Source organism: Arvicola amphibius, chromosome 3 (assembly GCF_903992535.2).
Source record: "Arvicola amphibius chromosome 3, mArvAmp1.2, whole genome shotgun sequence".
Lineage (NCBI taxonomy): Eukaryota > Metazoa > Chordata > Mammalia > Rodentia > Cricetidae > Arvicola > Arvicola amphibius.
In genome coordinates this window covers 125,895,120-125,916,239 of record NC_052049.1, presented here as the reverse complement: position 1 = coordinate 125,916,239, position 21,120 = coordinate 125,895,120, and the positions used below count along the sequence as shown (strand labels likewise).

At 49.3% G+C, this 21,120-nt stretch overlaps 1 protein-coding gene across 1 annotated transcript; it reads left to right on the top strand.

Moving 5' to 3' along the window:
• Nucleotides 1-4,139: 4,139 nt before the first annotated feature.
• On the top strand, nt 4,140-20,934 carry Lman1l (lectin, mannose binding 1 like). The gene is made up of 13 exons (XM_038321554.1): nt 4,140-4,314; nt 8,742-8,896; nt 8,995-9,102; nt 9,204-9,262; nt 10,766-10,865; nt 14,202-14,322; nt 15,268-15,323; nt 16,177-16,309; nt 16,787-16,938; nt 17,941-18,008; nt 18,749-18,872; nt 19,666-19,793; nt 20,682-20,934. The coding sequence occupies exons 1-13, from the start codon at nt 4,140-4,142 to the stop codon at nt 20,809-20,811; spliced, it is 1,509 nt and encodes a 502-aa protein (XP_038177482.1). The 3' UTR covers nt 20,812-20,934.
• Nucleotides 20,935-21,120: the final 186 nt, after the last annotated feature.

Sequence of the window (21,120 nt, the reverse complement as noted above, 5' to 3'; positions counted from 1 at the left end):
GTTGGGAAGGAACACCCAACACGAGTATTGTCCGTGCTAAACTCAGGGTGTGTGCAAACACAGGTGGGGCTAGTAGCACCCCAGGGAGAGGAAACCATAGGCAGGGAAGCTTGTCTGGGAATTCAGGTGAGTGAAGACAAACCTTGGGCAACTGGACACCGGTGGACAGCACTGGGAGATAAGCGAGGGGCCTGCGGGTGGAAGGGTGTGGCCTGCGTGTTTCCTATCAAGCCACGAGTTGGAACTCAGTGACAGGTTTTGGGCGTCAGAGACATGTCAAGTAACACCATTTTCAAAGTGATCACCCTCGGTCCCAGGAGAGAAGTGTGAGTAGGGTGGCGGTGAGAGGTGTAAGGGGTCAGTAAGTCGCCATCCTCCAGAGTGAAGGAGAGGGAGAAGCCAGACAGAGGCCTCTGACTTCCCTGCCTGTGGGTGTGACCAAAGCCATAGCTAGGCACCTGCCAATCGAGGATCAGAAGAGAGCATCCCAGGTTCTGATGAGGGCAGTCTGAGTTGTGTGCTTTTGAAACTGCCAAGAGGTAGGGAATTGTTAAGACGCAGGCTAGAGAAGGAAGTGGCGAGTTGCCAGTGGATGGACTGAACCTGAGGGATGAGGTCCATGTGGTAGGAAAGGGCAGAGGACGGAACCTGAGGGGGTCTCAGAGCAGGTAAGGAAGAGAAATTTCACAAGCCTGCAAACCCAGCACTCAAGAGACTGAGGCAGGTAGATAACGCATTAGAGGCCAGCCTGGGCTACTTATTGAGACCCTGTCTTAAAAAAAAAAAAAAACAAAAAAAAAATTGTGCAAGGCATATAGGAGGACAAGTTAGATTAGGAGGGAGCAGGGAGGTGGTGTCACTGAAGCCCAGGGAGAGGCCTTCGATAGGGGAAGTCACTGGGGTGCTCCCAGAAAGCGTAGAGAGACACTGAGGCTTTGGTGTCCAGGTCCAAGGAGACTGGCCAGAGTGACATCTGTGTCTGGCCAGACCCATAGCAGGAAAATTTATCTGGGACTGGGAGGAGAGGGGATGGGAGCAGAGGGAGTCAATTGTCTGAGGAAAGAACACTGGGTCATGTCTAAATTCTGAGGGGAAACCAAACTGCTGAGAAGGCGTTGGGGGTCAGAGCATTCCTTGGAGTTGGTCTCTGAAACCACGGAGGAGGAGACACACAATGAGGCCCTGGGGAATGTTTAATGATCAAATTGAAATATCTAATTGGTCCCAGCAGGAAACAGACAAAAGTAAGGATACTGCCATGGTCCAACTTGGTGGACCAGTGAGTTCACTGGGGTTACTTGCAGGAGTATGAGTGAGGGGTCATTTACAGGAGGAGGAGGAAGGACTCAAAAGCAGATGCATTGCTACATGGCTGAAAATGGAGTCTCTGGAGCTTGCTGCACAGCTTGCAGGAAACTGCACAGATCACAGCGTCTGCTAGGCAGCTCCACAAGTCTGAACCTCCTCAGCAGTTCATCCTTAGATAACCTGGAGACCCTTACACATCTGGTCAGTTTCAGGGACTTCCTGAGAGTTCTGAGCTGTGTGTTTCCTGGGTCTTAATGAGCCTCCTTTTAGAACCTCTGGAATCTTAAGGAGCCTTCCTTCCCTCAGAATTCTGAGTCTTCAAAATTTACTAGATTTCAGTGAACTTCCATCAAGGTAGTTTGTTAAAACTCACAAGGAAATGACTACACAATACCTTGCTTGGGTAGAGGTGAGAGCCAGGAAGCAGGGGTGTAGGAGGATCCATTTCTTCCTGGGATTGGCTGGGAAGGCGGAAGTGGTTGAGCATGGTACAGTGACTTGCTTTACCATGTCCTAAATGTGTGTGTTCACAGCCTGAAGACAGCCCAGACACTGCAGCTATCAGAATGCTTGAATGGCTGCGTGGAAAGCCAACCTCTCTCTGGATGGGGAGTTTGGAAATTAGCGTTTCTTACCTTTCAAGAATTTTTTTTTTATTATGTAAAGAGTAGGCTGGAGTGTAGCTCAGTGGTAGGGCTCCCTGGTTCGGATCTCTAGCATGAAAGAAAAGAAAAGAAAAATAGGAAGTAGAAGGCAAGCCTGAGGATATAGCTCAGTTGGTAGATTGCTTACCTGGAAATAAGTCCTAGGTTTGATCGCCCACCCCACATAAAACTGATGAAGAATCAGGCAAGAGAGACAGAAGGAAGAGACAGGTGGGTCGCTGTGAGTTTGAGACCAGTCTGGTCTAGATAGCACATTCTAGGGCAGCCAGGGCTACAAAGTAAGATCTTGTCTCACAACAAACAAAAACCAATTGTAAGCTGGACTTGGTGGAGCACACCTTTAGTTCCAGTACTCAGGAAGCAGAGACAGTTGACACACACACACACACACACAAACCCTGCCTCAAAAATCTAAATAAATAATTAAAAAAGCAACAAAAAAAACCAGCTATGACTACAAATGTTGCGACCTTAGCCTTGGGGACAGCGAGCAGGAGGGAGACACTAAAAATCATCCCATCTACACAGCAAGTTCCAGGCCAACTTAGGTGACGTGAGACCCTGTCTCAAAAAAAAAAAAAAAAAAAAAATACAATGAACCCTCAAATTCCTACCATCTGGCTGGAGGTGGTGGTGCACACCTTTAGTCCCAGCACTTGGGAGGCAGAGGCAGGCAGATCTCTGTGTGCTGAAGGCCAGCCTGCTCTACAGAGTGAGTTCCAGGACAGTCAGGGCTATTACACAGAGAATCCCTTTCTTGAAAAGGAAAAAAAAATTCCTACTATCCATTTTCAACAGTTACCGCCCCAGGTCTGGCCTGCATTGTCTCCACCACCTGCTTGTCCCAGGCTTTGAGATATTTGAGAGCAAGTCTCAAACATGAATTCATGCAGAAAGCTTTAGTATATTTCTCCTAAATACTGAAAAACCATAACCTCAGTACCATATTACACCTAAAAAATTTCCTAAATACTAAAAAAACATAACCCCAATATATTACACCAAAAATTTAACCACAATTCTTTAAATCTCATCAAATACCCATTATCCCAATTTCCCCAACTATTTTCTTATTTTTCCAGTTGGTTAAAATTACACTCAAACACGTTCTATACATTGCGTCTATACTTGCTCTCCCCTCCGTCTAGTCCCACCCCTCATCCATCCTCTGTGAGACAGGATCTCACTACAGATCCCAGGCTGGCCTTGAACTCAGAGTAATCCTCCTACCTTGTAGGTACTGATATCACTAGCATGAGCCACCACACCCAGTTATACTTTGCTTTTTTTTTTTTTTTTTTTTTTTTTTTTACAAAGGCAGAGCCTCATTATGTCATTATGTCATGTCTGGCCTGGAACTCACACTACAAACCAGGCTAGTCTTGAACTAATAAAGACCCTCCTGCTTCTGCCCTCCAAGTGCTAAAATTACAGGCGTCACCACACCCAGCCTTATTTCTGTTTTTAAGACAGGGTTTTACTGTGTTGCCCCGACTGGCCTGCTGTTTTGCTAGTCTTATCAAACTCATAGCAGTCCTCCTGCTTCAGCCTTCTGAGTGCCAAGATTATAGGTATATGGGCCAGCTGCTTTATCTTTAACACACACTTTCCTTATTTATGGAATTTATTTGTGGGGGACCTAGAGGCACTGGCAGACTGAGCTACCTGGAGCGCAGGATCACAGAGGGCCACAGCTGAAGAGGAGGGGGAAGGGGCCGGGTGGGTGGCCAAAGAGTAGAATATACATGTGCTGTTGAAGGAGAGGATGCAAAGGACTGCCCCCCCCCCAAACAAGGAAGGCAGCCCAGGGCTATGGAAGAGCAGGGCCCGGCACTGAGCATCCCTCAGCACCCCATCCTGTCACCAGCTACTAGAGCTGAGGGAAAATGGGAAGGCAGTTTAAGCCAAAAAGAACAGGGACGAAGCTCAAATTGGCAAGGAGCCCAGGGGACAGTCAAGGCTGCAGGGTGGAGGTAAGGGAGGGTGGGGCCTAAGATCAGACCTGCAAGAGAAACAGGATGTGTGTTTTGGGGGGTGAGGTGCACAGAGTCAAAAACCAAGATCCTGGAAGGTCCTGGGTATCTCCCTGCCTGGCTGTGCATCCTGGATTCCGTTGTTATCTCATAACCAGGATAATCCTGGTGCCCAGAAATCAGCTCCTTTGCAATGCCGGGGACCGGAGGTCCATCACCTTCCCTCTGCCTTCTTTTCCCACTGCTGGCTCTGTACAGTGCTGAAAGGAGCCACCCTCCTCAACGCAGGTTTGAGTACAAGCTGAGCTTCAAGGGACCAAGGCTGGCAGTTCCGGGGACTGGAATACCCTTCTGGAGCCACCACGGAGGTGAGAAACAAAAGGGGACTGGCCATGCCCAGGGTCCTTCAGAGTGCCAGAGGGCCTCTAGCCAGATGGACAGTGGGCATGAAAGGCACTGTATAGCAAAAGGGGTAACATGGGGGCGACAGTGCCGGGCGCAAGACCCCTCTCCGACCAGTCTCCTGCTCTGCCATACCCAGCTGCTTTGCCTTTCAAGACATGCTTTCTTTGTTCATGGGACTGTGTGTGTGTGTGTGTGTGTGTGTGTGTGTGTAGGACATGGAGGCACTGGCAGAAGAAGCTATTGGGCTTGCAGGACAACAGAGGATCGCAGCTAAAGAGGAGGGTGAAGGGGTGCAAGACTCGGGGAGAGGGACCAGGTTGGTGGCCAAAAAGCACCACAACCCCACGTCACCTCCCAGCTTTAGTTTCTCCTGTGCCGCTCCTCTGCCCCAGGACCCCTACTTGCAGCCCCCTCTCCCTCTGCCTCTGCCTTCTGACTGTGTGTTCACACAGGTGTGCACACGTACACTCATGCACACACCTAATGTGCCTGATGCACAATAACAAGGCACCTTGAACAGGGATAAGTCTCCTTTCTGCTATAGTGATAGTTTATTTGTGTTTTAATAAGTAAAGCTTTCCTGAAGATCAGAAAAGCAAAACAGCCAAGCCACTAGAGAAGTCTTACCTCTGCCAAGGCTGGGCGACTACAGACTGAGCTCTGAGCCTGTCTCCTCCCATCTTATATCCCCTCTAGTGCTGGGATTAAAGGCACATGACTCCCTGCTACTAAGATTAAAGGTAGTAGGCCCCACCACCTGGATCTGTTTCTGCATCGATCTTGTGTAGCCCAGAGTGGCCTTGAACTCACAGAGATCCATCTACCTCTGTCTCCCAAATCCTGGGATTAAAGGTGTGTGCCACCACTGCCTAGCCTCTAGTGGTTTAGCTTTGCCCTCTGATTTTCAGGCAAGCTTTATTTATTAAAACATAAATAAAACATCACGATACTCTGCCGTCCTCATCCTGAGGAGCTAGAGGCCTGCTGGAAGGGAGGCCCTGTGTGTCCAGCTATTCTGTTACAGCGAACACCAGGCCCTTCCCTGTGGAGTGGAGGTGGAAACAGACAGGAGAGGATCTTAACTCACAGGTCTGTGCTCAGGGTCTTCCAAACCCAGACCTACAATTTGTCTGATCTTGTCCATAAAAGGTCTGTGATGATGTCCTAAAAACTATACAATATGCAGGATCTTAAATTAAGGGTCAGAGTAGGTCATGAACTGAGCCCAAGAACATGACTCATTTTCAAAATATACTGTGAGTTTTGCCCAGCCATAAATTTTGTTCAGATCCTCCTAGCTCACAAAGCAAAAAAAAAAAAAAAAAAAAAAAAAAGGAAGGTTGGCTATGTATTTCTATCTGAGATACAAGTTCTGAACAATGGCCTGATTCCTAAGCAGCTCCAAGATGGCAGAAACTTCAATCCTTCTCATCCTCTGAAGCCCCAGGGGGGAAAACAGAGAATGGGCTCCTTCACAGCCAGGTGCTGCCTCAGGGACAGTGGCGGAGCCAGTGCTCTCTGCTCAGAGCCTTGCCACGTCTAAGGTGTCACAGAGCATGTGGGGAGTAGAGGGACATCCTCCAAGATCACCAGGCAATATGATTATAGTTGATTCATTCATCTCTCCTTTATCAGAGCCCCACCCAATGCTCCCCTGTGCCAGCCTGGATACCCAGAACTGAGTCAGGCTCTAAGTCTGGGGTGAAGTCCCAGACACACCATATAAAGATGAGTATGTAAGCTTAGTCAGATAAGTCTTACCTCCTGCAAATCTCCTAGGGCTGGGTGTGGTGGTATAGGCTGTAATCTCAGCACTCAGGAGGCTGAGGCAGGAGAATCAAGAGCTTGAGGCTAGCCAGGACTGCTTGCCAAGACCTTGTCTTTGTTATAAAAAAAGCTGAGATGGCTTAGCTAGTAAAAGCCTGAAAGCCTGCATTTGATTTCCAGAACCCCACAGTGGAAGGAGACAACCAGCTATTGGAAGGCTATTGAAAGTTGTCCTCTGACCTTTATGTATGTGCCTGCATATGTGCTTACACACACACACACACACACACACACACACACACACACACTTTTCTTTTCGAGACAGGGTTTCTTCTGTGTAACAGTCCTGGCTGCCCTGGAACTCGCTCTGTAGACCAGGCTGGCCTCAAACTCATTGAGATCCACCTGCCTCTGCCTCCCAAGGACTGGAATTAAAGGCAGCATGCGCTACCACCACCTGGCCACATTAATATTTTAAAGTATGAAAAAAAAGCATTGGGCAAGCAGTGCTGCTCAGTGTTGGGCTAGCTCAGCTCAGAGTGCTTGTTTGCATGTTCAAGGCCCTGGGATGGAATCTGAGTCCCACACAACCAGGTAGAACAGCAACCTGTTATCCCAGCACTCTGTGGAGACGGAGGCAGGAGGATCAGGAGTTTGGAGTCATCTCTATCCACAGAGTTCTAGGCCAGCCTGGGCTATTTTTATAAAAACAAACAACAGCTCACTTCAAGAAGTGGTGGCTTCCAGGGACTCCGAAACTTCTGTGCTTTCCCACCTGCCACTGACCTTTGCAGAGCAAACAGGCTGGATTAGCAAACTCCGGAAAGTCTGGCCAGGGTCTGGGCCTTGGACCAGGTTCCAGGCTGGCAGACCAGAGGGTGGAGAGCCAGCTAGAGTGGAGCCTCTGACTCCCTCCCTCCCTCCCTCCCTCCCTCCAGTTTCAGCCATGTCTGCCTGAGCTGCATTCTCCTCTCCCCATCACGGGGAGCTCCTTCTGACCTGCCCATCAGTGCCAGGATGATCCTCATGCTCTTTCCTCACCACCCTACGGGCAGAGCCTGTCTCAGTCCCTCTGCCACAAGCCTTCCTCTTCTTGGGCCACCCTTGGTCCCCTCCCCCAATCTAGCCACCCCTAGGATCCTCCCAGCTTGTACTTCTTACCCTCCCATAGCTGTTGTCTCAGGACTGGAGCCTTAGTGGAAAGAGATGTGTTTAAACTTCTGTAAAATGGTATCTTCTTTTTTGGAGACAGAATCTATGGTGATGATGGTGATGGTGATGATGATGTGTGTGTGTTCGAGTGTGCACACACACATGCATTAATCCATACCTGCACATTCGAAGGCCAGAGTTGACATTAGGATATATTTCTCACTTGGTCCTCCATCTTTGTTGTTGTTGGTTTTTTGAGGCAGGGTTTCTCTGTGTAGCCCTAGCTGTCCTAGAACTCACTCTGTAGACCAGGCTGGCCTCATACTCACAGAGATCCTCCTGCTTCTGCCTCCTGAGTGCTGGGATCAAAGGTGTATGCCACCATCACCAACTTACACCCAGCTTTTTCATGGTTGTTGGGCATCAAAACTCAGATCCTTATTTTTACACAGCAAGCAAGCACACTGAGTCATCCCCCAAGCCCCAGACAGAGTCTGATATGTAGTTGATATTCTAACTCTTTGCCCACGACCCAGCTCCCAAATAAATACATAGAGACTTACTCTTACTTATGAATGCCTGACCTTTGCCTTGCCTGTTTCTAGCCAACTCTTCTTAAATTATCCCGCCTACCTTTTGCCTCTGGGGTTTTACCTTTCTCCATTTTATATACCTCTCTTTCCTTCTTACTCCGTGGCTGGTTGTGTGACTAGGTAACTGGCCCCTTGCATTCTCTTCCCCTTCTCCTTTTCTTGTTCCTCCCTCTTCTTCCTTCTCCTATTTATTCTCCTTGCCTGGCAGCCCTGCCTGTTTCCCTCTCCTGCTTAGCGATTGGCCGTTCAACTCTTTATTAGACCAATCAGGTGGTTTAGACAGGCACAGTAACACAGCTTCACAGAATTAAACAAATGCAACATAAAAGAATGCAACACATCATTGCATCATTAAACAAATGTTTTGCAGCATAAACGAATGTAACACATCTTCAGCTAATATTCCACAACAATGATGTAGCCAAAGCTGGCCTCAAACTGACATAGCCAAGGATGACCTTGAATTACTGATTCTCTGGCCTCCACCTCCCTCCTATGTGCTGGGATTACAGGTGTGTGCTACCACACTCAATGTTCAGGGGACACTGGGGCTGGAACTCAGAGCTTTGTGTTTACTAGGCAAGTACTCTACCAACTGAGCTCCATCCCCAGCCCCATAAAATGAAATTGTATAAAAAACAGATGGCATAGACTTTCAGAGAGGCTGAAGTGGAACACAGGAAGGTACTAGCTCTTGCTGCATTTTCTGGGTGACACTTACCAGCTGGATGCCGGCCCAATTTCCCCAATGGACTCTTGCATCTCACCAGCCACCCCCATATCAAATGACAGGTCTTTCGATACCCAGGGCTCAACTTTCGCCAATGAGACAGGTGGGAGAAGAGGGTCTTGTAGTCCCCAACTGCCCTGCTCCACAGATGCCATCCCAGGCCTAGAGGAAGTGCGGCTGGCTCCATCTATGAAGAACCGTAGTGGTGCTGTGTGGAGCAAGATCTCTGTCTCCTTCCCTGACTGGGAAGTGGAGATGCAGATGAGGGTGACTGGACCGGGGCGCTGGGGAGCCCTGGGTATGGTGAGTGGTCCTTACTCATATCTGTTGGGGAAGCGAGTGCTAAATCCCAGGTACCAGTGTCCTTCAGAGTTTCTGACCTGTGGGCCTGGAACTTGCAGGCCATGTGGTACATCCAGGACAAGAGTCAAGTCGGCTCTGTCCCAGAGGGCCTGGTCTCATGGGATGGCATCAAAATTTTCTTTGATTCCTCTGCCAATGGTATCCAGGTGAGTAGTCATCTCCTGCCCATTCTCTCACCTGTTTTAACTCTAACCCTCGATCTCTTGACTGTGCCTGAGGCTCAGGCTGATTGTCACCTCCCATGCAGAACAGCCCTGCCATTCGAGTGCTGGCCAGTGATGGGCATGGCCTCCAGGAGCAATTTGGGTAAGGGTCTGAGGGAACTGACCTCCCCCTTCCCTGGGCTTAGCAATCACCTGTACTTCCTCACCTAAAGAACCTAACCCTCCTAGACCTGCCACCTTAGCTGACCTCTCATTATGAGCCCTGCTGCCTCCTGGGACCCTTTCCCACTGGTCTGAGCTGTACCTCAGGAGCCAGGGCCACAGTGTGCTGGGTGATGGCTTCATCTTTCTCCAGGCACCAGCTTACCAGCCCCAGGTAAAGCAATCAAGACCCAAACTACCATGAGGTTCTCGCTGCAGACACCCTTATTAAGTATGGTTTGGTAGATGAGGACACTTAGACCCCGAAAGGCTAATTGCCCTGAATGGTTACGCAGCAATGGCCAGGGAAGATCTGGGCACTAGCTCCACTCTTGTCTTAACTCCCAGCCGAGGTGGCCTCCCATCCTTCCCCTGCTGGCTGCCCTAAGTGGCTGGACTGGTTTGTCAGTGTGTCTCAGCAAACATCCCTTAGCCCATCACAATTAGGATAATTGCTGACATTTATGGATTTGGGCTTACTGTATACCAGGCACAGTGCCCAGGCATTTGACATTGTCTTGTGAATACTCATAACACTGTTATGAGGTAGTTGCAATTATTATCCTCATTCTAAAGACAACAGTACTGGGCTCTGGGAAGGGGAGCGAACTTGCCCAAGGTTATATACAGCCAGGCAGTTGCTGCCTTGAATCTGGCTTCTCCCTGCTCTCTGCTACCCAACACTTGGCTGAAGGTGATAGTGTAGGTCCCAGAGTGTGCACCCATGAAACGGAGAAACTCCGGCCCAACTCTCTGCTCTTAATTCCCTGGGCCTGCTGAGCCTTTCTGAGGGAAAGGTAAACTAGCCATATTGTCCCTGGCCTTTAGGACAGATCTCCTGTCTGCCTCAAACAGTCTGAGCCACAGGGCAGTGGTGGCACACGCCTTTAATCCCAGCACTCAGGAGGAAGAGGCAAGCAGATTTCTGTGAGTTTGAGATCAGCTTGGTCTACAAGAGCTAGTTCCAGGACAGGCTCCGAAGCTATAGAGAAACTCCATCTCGAACCCTCCCCCCTGGCAAAAAAAAAAAAAAAAAAAAAAAAAAAAAAAAAAAGGAAAGGGACAGGCCTTGAAGCTTAAGGAAAGTAGAGTGGGGGAGGAGCAGTAGGATTGAGAGGTGAGCTGGGAGACAGAAATTGGAAATCCCACAGTTAGCCTGGACCTCTGTCCCTTTGCAGATGCCCCTGGCTCCTGGGAGCTCTCAGGTTCCAGCCAGTATTGCCACGCAGCGTTTTCTTTCTTCTTCCTTCTTCTCTGGCCAAGGAAGCAAACTATAGCAAGGGAGCCTCAAGCTAGATCACAGGAACTTGTTCCAGGCCACGTCACCTAATGGGGACAGTGACAATTAATTCAGGCTTGAACAGAGTTGCTCCTGGGATGTCCTCCGTTGGCCAGGCCAGTCCGTGGGTTCTGTAGGGGCTGGCTGCATTCCAAGTGTCTGTAGGGATGGAACTGTCCGCGAGCTGGGCTCCTGTCAGCGGAACTTCAGGAACTGGCCATATCCCTTCGGAGCTCGGATCACCTACTGGAGGCAGAGGCTGCAAGTGAGTCACCCCTGCTGTTTCTGTGGGAGCCTCTGGTGGGAGGTAGGGATGTGGTTTGGGGGTGCCTAGCGTTCCAGCAGCTTCATGCCTGTGACCCATGTCTCACACACACACACACACACACACACACACACACACTTGTCTTCACACCTATGTGAGGGCTCTGGTACACTCAGACCAGTACCCACATGTGTTCTTCCACTCATACAAAGGATTTTTTTTTTTTAGTGATAATACATTTTTATTTTCGTTTTTTTTTTGGTGGGGGAGCATTTTGTTTCTTTTCTTTTGCCTTTTTTCTTTTTCTACACTGGACCGCAGTTTCCCCTCCTCTCTCCCCCTTCTCCCCTCCCCCATATATTCCTCTTCTCTTTCTTTCTTTTAAGATTTATTTATTTGAGTCAGGGAATGGTGGCATACACCTTTAATCCCAGCACTCAGAGAGGCAGAAGCAGGCAAATCTCTGAGAGTTCTAGGACAGCCAGAAATACACAGAGAAACCCTGTCTTGAAAAACAAACAAAAATGATTTATTATGGTGATACAGTGGTCTGCCTGAATGTATGCCTGCAGGCCAGGAGAGGGCATCAGATTTCATTGTAGATGGTTGTGACCCACCATACGGCTGCTGGGAATTGAACTCAGGACCTCTAGAAAAGTCTGGGCTGGAGAAATGACTCAGAGGATAAGAGCACTGCCTGCTTTTCCAAAGGTCCTGAGTTCACTTCCCAACAACTACATAGTGGCTCACAACCATCTGTAATGAGATCTGGTGCCCTCTTGAGGAAGAGACCTGGTAAGTCGATTTTATCAACTTAGACCATGACACCCAATATGGACAAGTTCAACAGAACTCCCGTATATGGGCTGCCCATGCATGCTTCAGCACTGTCAAGGCATAAATTTCAAATTTTTCAGTTTCCTCTAGAAGAGCAGCCAATGCTCTTAACCTCTGAGCCATCTTTCCTGTCCCCTCTTCCTCTATTTCTATTCAGAAAAGGGTAGGCCTCCTATGGATATCTACCAACCAAACATGGCATACCAAGCTGCAGTTAGACTAGGCACTACACCCCATATTAAAGACTGGATGAGGCAACCCAGTATGAAGAAAAGGGTGCCAAAAACTGGCAAAAGAGTCAGAGACAGAGAAGAAGAAAAAGACGAGATCTCCTGAGTAAATTGGGAGCATGGGGACCTTGGGAGAGGGTAGAAGGGGAGCGGAGAGGCAGAAGGAGAGCAGAGAAAAATGTAGAGCTCAATAAAAATCAATTAAAAAAAGAGTCAGAGACAGCCCCCACTCCCACTGTTAGGAGTCCCACAAGAAGACCAAGCTACACGACTGTGCATATACAGTATGTAGAGGACCCCGACCAGTCCCTGCAAGCTCTCTAATTGTCAGTTCTGTCTCTGTGAGCCCCTCTGAACCCAGGTTAGTTGATTCTGTGGGTTTTCTTGTGGTGTCCTTGATCCCCTGGCTCCTACAATCCTTCCTTCCCCTCTTCCACAGGATTCTCCAAGGTCCATCTAATGTTCAGCTGTGGGCATCTGCATCTGTTTCCATCAGTTGCTGGATGAAGCCTCTCTGATGGCAATTGGGCTAGGCACCAACCTATGAGTATAGCAGTATAATATTAGGAATCATTTCATTGACTGTTTCTCCCTCCAGTCTTGTTTGGTTCTATCCTAGGTTTCTGGGCTGTCCAGCCTCTGGGTCCTGGCCCTCCAGGCAGTATCAGGGGTGGCTCCCTCTCATGGCATGGGTCTCGAGCTGGACCAGTCATTAGTTGGCCACTCCCACAGTTTCTGTGCCACTTTTACCCCAGCACATCTTGCAGGCAGGACAAATTGTAGGTCAAAGGTTTTGTGGCTGGACTGGTGTCCCAGTTTCTCCACTGGAGGTCTTGCCTGGTTACAGAAGACGGCTGGTTCAGGCTCTGTGTTCCCCATTGCTAGGTGTCTTCACTAGGATCACCCTCATCGATTCCTGGGAGTTTCCATTGCACTAGGTATCTAGCTCATCCCCAAGATGCCCCCCAATCCCAGTTATCTCTCCAAGTACTCTTTCCCTCAATGCTCCCCTCGACCTGATCCCTCTTGTTCCTTCCCACCCCTGCGTCCCTCCACCCTTGATGTCTATTCTATTTTCCCTTCCCAGAGAGATTTATACACTCACCCCTTGAGCTCACCTTGTTACCTAGCTTCTCTGGGTCTGTGGATTGAAGCATAGTCACTTATGAATGAGAACATACCATGTTTGACTTTCTGGGTCTGGGTTACCTCACTCAGGGTGATTTTTTTCTAGTTCTATCTATTTGCCTGAAATTTTTATGATGTCATTGCTTTTTACAGCTGAGTAGTACTTCATTGTGTTAATGTACCACATTTTCTTTATCCATTCTCTGGTGAGGGGCATCTAGGTTGTTTCCAGTTTCTGGTTATTATGAATAAGCTGCTATGAACATAGTTGAGCAAATGTCCTTGTGGTATGATGGAGCATCCTTTGGGTATATGCCCAGGAGTGGTATAGCTGGGTCTTGAGGTAGATTCATTTCCAATTTTCTGAGAAACTGCCATATTGATTTCCAAAGTGGCTGAACAAGTTTGCTATCCCACCAGAAATGGAGGAGTGTTCCCCTTGTTCCACATCCTTGACAGCATGAGCTGTCGTTTGTGTTTTTGATCTTGGCCATTCTGACAGGTGTAAGATGGAATCTCAGAGTTGTTTTGATTCGCATTCCCCTGATGGCTTAAATGTGTTGAACATTTCTTAAGTGTTTCTCAGCCATTTGAGATTCCTTTCTGTTGAGAACTATCTGTTTAAATCTGTACCCACATTTTTTGAATGGATTATTTGTTTTTTTATGTCTAGTTTCTTGAGTTCTTTATATATTTTGTCAGATGTGGGGTTGGTGAAGAGCTTTTCCCATTCTGTAGGCTGCTGTTTCGTTCTATTAATGGTGCCCTTATCCTGACAGAAGCTTTTCAGTTTCATGAGGTCCATTTACTAATTGTCTATCTTAGAGCCTGTGCTATTGGTGGTCTGTTCAGGAATTTTTCTCCTGTGCCAATGAGTTCAAGGTTATTCCCCACTTTCTTTGCATTTGTGTTGAGGCTTTTGATCCATGTGGACTTGAGTTTCATACAAAGAATTTTAAGACACCCAGAACATACACGGCTCACATGAAACCAGCATTCATATCATTTTCATGCCATTCTGGTCCCAAGCTGTGTAGTTTCTATCTTACCTCAGATCTGAAGCCAGTGAGGCTGAGGAGGGGTCAGAGCTTTATTCTGGGACCAGGCAGAGGCAGGAGCTCACTTCATCCATCCCCCTCAGGTGTCCTTGAGTGGAGGCCTTACTCCCAACAACCCTGAAGAGCTCTGTGTCAATGTGGAGTCCCTGCTCTTGGGCCCTGGAGGCTTCTTTGGAGTCTCAGCAGCCACCAGCACCTTAGCAGGTGAGGACCCTACCAGGTAGGTAAGAGCCAAGAGGGCTGTGTTTGATGACAAAACCTTATTTATTCTAAAACACCTTTGTATGGTGTCAACTACTTCCTCATCAAGTGGTCTGGGCTGGTCACACCCCCTCTCTGACACTTTGGCCTTGAAGAGCTCTTGAGAGTCTCAGAGGGGAGACTGAGACTGTAAGTCTGTTGGTGAGTACTCCAGCGGCATTCGGGATCCCAGGTGCGGTGGTGCACACCTGTGAATACATCACTAGGGAGGGAGAAGTGGGGGAGTCAGGAGTTCAAAGTTACCCTCTGCTACATAGCAGATTCAGAGGTCAGCCTGGGCCTCATGAGACCCTGACTCAACAAACAAACAAACAAACAAATCCTCTCAAATGAGATAACACATGAGGAATTTTATATTCTTGTATCAATATCCATAAAGTCACGTTCCTGGATGCTGCAGATGGCGAGAGGGGGGGACAGCACAAGCTATAGTAGGGAGCCAGAGCAGCAGGGTGTCTTGCAGTGGAGAGCCATGGAGAGTCCTGCAACTGAAAAGCAGGCTGAACCAGAGTATGGGAGCCTGTGAATGCCAGGACTTAAGTCTTTAGAACCTGGGTACCGAGGAGCTGCAGAAGGTTTCTAAGGAGAGAAGAGGGACATGGTTGTGAGCTTGCAGCGGCAGCAGCCACTGTGTGCTCGGGATTGCAGTAGCAGCAGCCTTAGGTGTCCCGTGGGCTGCTGCATGGCTGTTGGGGCTGCCTCTCTCTGGCTGTGTAGTTCAACCCACATATCCCACACATTTGACCTTCATACCTTCCCCGTGAGACAAAGGTCAGAGTCGCCCAGAGTCATGCAAGCCTCTTGCTTTCCTGGCAAATACTAGAGTCTGGATGAACAGGCTGCCGGGTGAAAAGTTCCTTATCTCCCTTTCATCTGCCCCTCTTCCAGATGACCATGATGTCCTGTCCTTCCTGACCTTCAGTTTGAGGGAGCCAGGCCCAGAGGTAATGCCAGTCCTTTCTGCCTTGAAGAGGTAGCTCAGAGACGCAGCTCTCCTCAGATGCCTCCCACTCACAACAGGACATCCTTAGACCTGACATTCTAGTTCTCATCCTGGCTAGCTAGCTCTCTGAGCCCTGCTGAAGTCAGGCCTTGGGCTGGGTAGTGTAGGGGCCAGGGTTTGTCCTCTAGGACTCCTAGGTGGCATTCACCTTTAATTCCAACACTCAGGAGGCAGAAGGGGGGTGGATTTCTGTGAGTTAGGTTAGGGCTGCACAGTTAGGATCTTGTCTCAAAAACAACAAAATAAAACAAAAAAAAAAAAAAAAAAAAAAAGCCTAGCGGGGCTGGAGAGATGGCTCAGAGGTTAAGAGCATTGCCTGCTCTTCTAAAGGTCCTGATTTCAATTCCCAGCAACCACATGGTGGCTCACAACCATCTGTATAGGGGTTTGGTGCCCTCTTCTGGCCTGCAGGCATACACACAGACAGAATATTGTATACATAATAAATAAATAAATATTTTAAAAAAAGCCCAGGGTGGGGGTTGGGAGAGGGAAGAGAAGGAACCCTAAAGAGGGGTCTCAGCCGGCAAAGAGGGGAGAGAAGGATGCCTGGAAGAGATGAGCCTAAATGAGCACCATACCTAAAGGCTTAAAAAGGCCTGAGCTCACAGGGAGCAGAGAAAGAAGTGAAGCTTGGTAGATATGGGGCTCTTACGGCTGCTGGGCTCCATGGGGCCCTGGTGGTTGAGCTGTGGGTTCCTCCTTGGTCCCAGTGAGTCTATGGTTTGGGAGGGAAGGCTGCCCCCACAGGACTCCCACGCATTTCGGTTTGACCTTTTGTCTTTCTCTTCCAGGTGGCCCCCCAGACATTCATGGCGAAGGAACAGTTCCGCCTGGCTAGGAAACTGGAAGGGCTGCAAGCAAGACTGGCCCTGGGCACCAGCAAGGACAACATTCAACCACTGGACTCTGAAGTCCAGGAAGAAGGTAAGGACCCAGGAGCAGGCAGGTGGGACCGTAGCACATTGGAGGACCACAGGACACTGTCCTTAGAACCCGAAGTCCATTAACCAGTGGAGAAGTGGAGGCCCAAGGAGGCCGTATCTAGGCAGAACCTGGGCATTCTGACCTATCCCTATGAGACCCGCCCCCAAGATACATTTTCTTTTCCAACGTGTGTGTGTGTGTGTGTGTGTGTGTGTGTGCCAGAGCATTTGTGTGACAGTCAGAGGACAACTTTGTGGAATCTATTTTCTCTCTCCACCTGAGAATCAAACTTACAACATGGTCAGGTTTTCCTGGGAAGCACTTTCCTATTGCTTCCCCTGCTTGCTGACCCCCAGACCCATTTTCCAGGGGAGGGTCTTAGAAGCAGAATCTATACCTCCTCATGTGCCACTCCAAAGCAGGATCTGCTGCCCCACCCCAGCGACCTTTCCAGTTTGGCTTTGCCCCAATCCCCAGGGGAAAGATTCTTTGACCTGGAGGATATACTGAGCAGACAAAGCCAGATCCTGCAGGCCCTCCAGGCTCTCTTCAGGCAGCTGGACCAGGCTGAGAGGAAGTGGAAACAGCAGCTGGGGTCTACAGTCCAAATCAGGCCTGAGGGAGGCTGGGTGAGTGACCCTGGGGCACCCTAGTTTCCACCCACAGCTTGTAAGAATAGTGGCAGTCTAGAGCTAGCCTTGCCAAAACTTGGAGAGAGAGGAGAGCAGGTCACAGGATGCAACAGAGCGGTATGTAAGAGGACATTAACACATAGCAATTGTCCTGGAGCCACAGGCCTGGGCTGCAGAGAAGAGATGCCAGGTATTTGGAATCCGGTCTACAGACAAATGGCAGAAATAGACTAGGCACTGAGTGGCGTATAGCCTCACGTGTATTTGCATAAGACTTGCTTAAATGCTCTGTTGCAACAGAATCCTCATTTCATCTCTGCTACCACTCTGGCTCCTCCCTCCCTGCTCCTCCCACCCCCTCCCCTCATGTCATTCCCTGGACATGCTCTGACTTGGGGAGTGAAAGGTAAACCCAGCCAAAGTGCTAGCTAGTGGGCAGAGGGAGGCGGCTGCTCATGCAGGGTTTGCTGGGCTCTCCCAGCCCAGGGCTTTAATAATTTGTTCTCAGTCCACAGAAATCTAGGCTAGGCTGTTGGAGTGACACAGAGGGGAAAGGCCCACACTCCAGGTATTTCTGGTCCTGCCTTCATGCCCTAGACCCCACTGGCATGATTCTGCTTACCCTCCAAAGGTCAGCTATGTCTCCAGGTCACTTTGCCAGACTTGGGCCCATTACTGAATTCTAACCAATGCTGACCCTCATTTTGGATCACAGCCTAGGAGAAAGACACAGAGAGATCCTTTTAAAAAGGGAGAAGAATTTGTGGAAATCCTAGAGGTCCCTTTTGGGAGAAACATCACACCTTTGGTGTAGAACAAGGGTCCCCCAGAAACCCAGATGGATAACATCTATGGGAGATTCAGTGTGTCCCCAAAGGGGGAGAACCATGGCTATTTAGTAAGGCTTCTTGAAGAAGAGTAAAATATCCCTGGGAAGATGGACCCTGAGGAGAGGGGCACTCTACTCTGGACACTAGATAAGAGCTGGCTCTCCTGTAGAACACTGCCAAGGTCAGCACCCTGCTCTATGGACAGCGGACTCTGCTCCAGGCCCTGCAGGAGATGAGGTAAGGGAGGTAAGGGGTAGAGTGAGGATGGGGACAGAGAGGGAAACAAGGCTCCTCTGTCATCCTGCCTCTGTCAGGTTCCTGCCCGCTCGCCCCGCCCCATGCTGGGGATGTAGCCAGACATGGCTTTTTTACCTATGTGCGGGGAATGTGGACTCAGGTTCTTGTGATGGCAAAGCAAGCACTCCTACCCACTACTGAACCATCTCTTCAGTCCCTGAGGGCATACATTTTGATGGAGGTTCTTGGAGGAAGCCCAGCCAAGATGAGGCCCTTTGGAGGAAATGATGTGAGGTTATTTTGCCTCCAGTCTCCCAGAATCTCACTCTGGCTCACCCTTGCCTGCAGAGCTCCCCTTAGAGCTCTGGGAGGTGGGAAGATCCCTTGAACATTATGGATCCTGTGGCTGTATACCCTCCTTCTAGATGCCTGGGGGATGCAGAGGGCTGAGAAGAGCTAATTCCCCTGGGCTAGAGATAAAAAGCAGAGCCCAGGGAGCCCGGTCCATAGACAGACATTTTCAGAGAATTCGTTGTATATGCTAAAATTGTCTCAGGTTCTAGGGAGCATTTTTTTTTGAGTAAAAAAACCTGCCCCAAAGATAAAACTCTATTAATGATATCTATTCTTTACCATGTGCTGGCTTGGGGGATTATGGGAAGAGATTAGGTAATTTGGGTACAACCAAAAAGGATAATGGATCATCTTTCTTGATTTCCATGACCCCACCACACCACCAGGAAAGCAGCTGCCCGAATGGCTTCAGGAGCCCAGGTCTTCTACCTGCCTGTGGGCACTAAGCATCACTTTTTTGAACTGGACCAGATCCTCAGCCTCCTGCAGAAGGACCTCCGGGATCTGGTGGTAAGAAGTAGTGGACTGTACAAGGCGCTCATCCTTGAGGTCTGGTCTCTGCCACCCTTCTCCTAACACTTTCTATAGCTTTGGAGGATCTGTCCAGTACCCCAACAGGCACATCTATGGATCTATATGTGCCTGGACATGGACATGAAAGAACACAAGAACACAAATCTCACCCTCTCTCTCTCTCTCTCTCTCTCTCTCTCTCTCTCTCTCTCTCTCTCTCTCTGGTTTTTCAAGACAGGATTTCTCTGTGTAGTCCTGGAACTTGCTCTGTAGACCAGGCTGGTCTCAAACTCACAGAGATCCACCTACCTCTGCCTCCCAAATGCTGAGATTAAAGGAGTGCACGACCACCACCTGGCTGTCTTTGCACTTTTTTCCTCAGGAGGAAGGCCCACAAACTCAGAACTACCCAAATGGCCTAGATGCCCAGAGGGGAAGTGGGATAGACCTCACCAGGGACCAGTCAGGTTCAACAGTGGTACTGACTTCCCCTGAGCCTCTGTCCTTCCTTGTTCTTTCCCTTGCCCTCATGTCCCCATCCTGCCTCTCCTTCTCTTATCTCTTAGACCAGGGCCTGTCTCTTCTGAGCTATTCCCACAGATGGAGCCATGCAAGATTGGAGAAGGAAGCAGTTTTGGTCACTTGTCTTTTTCCTTATTCTCTAGATGACAGCCCCAGCATAGCCCAAGCTTGAGGGAGATAAATAGGAACCATGCAAGGCATAGACTCAGTCCCCCCTCCCTTTCCTGGGTTAGAAGCAGAGGCAGGGCCGCACACTTTCCCCTTTCAGAAAAGGACAGCCAAGGCTCCCCGCCCATCTGGCTGGCTCTCAGGAACTTCTGCATGTCTTCGGACCAGCGTCTTCCTGTTCTTCCTCCTCATCCAGACCGTAGGCTTCTTCTGCTACATGAACTTCAGGTGAGCCTTCCCCCAGGCAGGACTTCCCATAGCACATTTATATCTTGGTTCTGGTCTACAACCGGTGAACTTGAAGTAGGGGACCCTAAAACTCAGATGGGAGCTACCCAGTTCACCAGAAGGCTGGGAGCAGAATATAGAGCAGCAACATCTCACTTATCAAGCACAGACACCCGCTCAGGCCCCAGTCCCATCTGGTCCTGCCCCACAGAGCTCACTCTAGCGTGAGCATCTGAAAATTACCTGGTAGCCAGCAGTGCTGGGATGGCTGGGAGCTTGGAGAGCTGGGAAAAAAGCAACGGAATCGTCTTGGGGGTGGGGTTGGGGGTTTATGGGGATCAGGGAATTGACCTGGAAAGGATATTTGATTTGGGTCATCAAAGTGACTAAAAGTTTTCCAGCTTGGCAAAACAGGTAAAGACATTGATGGAGAGGGAATAGCATCAGAAAAAGCATGGAAGCATGAAAAAAACATCTTTAGGGGAAAGAAAAAAGGCAGCAATTGAATACTGTTGAAGTAAAGTGCAGGGTCAATTTACAAGGCCGGGAAAGGAATCTGGGTGTTCTGGACTAGGAATGAAAGCCTTTAATCTCAGCACTTGGAAGGCTGGAGCAGAGGGATGATGAAGTCTGGGCGAGCCTGGGCTACATAGTGAGATTGTCTCTAAAAATGAAAGAAGAAAATGTGTGCACAGGAGTGCAGCTTTGGCACTAAGCCACCCAGAAGGACTTCAGATGCCAGGGTAAAATGTGAGTGTCTGTGGCATGTCAAGGGAGCCACAGAAGGTCCCAGAATATGGGAGGCCGTGGTACACTGTGTATTGAGAGGCAAGTGTGAGTCTTGGTTTTAGAAGGGAGGCTCAGGTAACTTTTTCTCTCTGGCAGCAGGCAGGAGCTGGACAAGAGGCTCCAGGAGTACCTGTCCACAGGAAGCCTCCCTCTAGAGCCTGTATTGCCCATCCCTAGGACCCTGGGGGCTCTGAGGAGACAGCCTGTCCCCTCCAGCATGCATGCTTAACCCAACTCAAAGCCATGTCTTACGGGGAGACAAATGGAGGATGGACGATTTGGCCAGTATCCTTCCTGAGTGCCCACATCTTAGCTTTTGGCAAGTTCATCATATTAAAGGTGATGTTCCTCATGCTGTGCTGATCCCCTCATTTACCTTCCAGACTCACATAATCTTTGGTAGCTTTCCATCTTCTCTGGGTGGCAGGCAGGAATAGAGTTCAAGAGGGCAAGAAGGCCAAGGGCCAGATACCCCCCACAGCCTTTTCCTCTAGGCTGCTGAGACAAAGAGAGACAGCTGTGCACAATTCTGCCCCTG

Coding starts and splice junctions, on each gene's coding strand:
- Lman1l (XM_038321554.1), top strand. CDS start 4,140: ATGCCGGGGACCGGAGGTCCATCACCTTCCCTCTGCCTTCTTTTCCCA. Junction 8,897..8,994: donor GCTGGGGAGCCCTGGGTATG/GTGAGTGGTCCT, acceptor TGGAACTTGCAG/GCCATGTGGTACATCCAGGA. Junction 9,103..9,203: donor CCTCTGCCAATGGTATCCAG/GTGAGTAGTCAT, acceptor CCTCCCATGCAG/AACAGCCCTGCCATTCGAGT.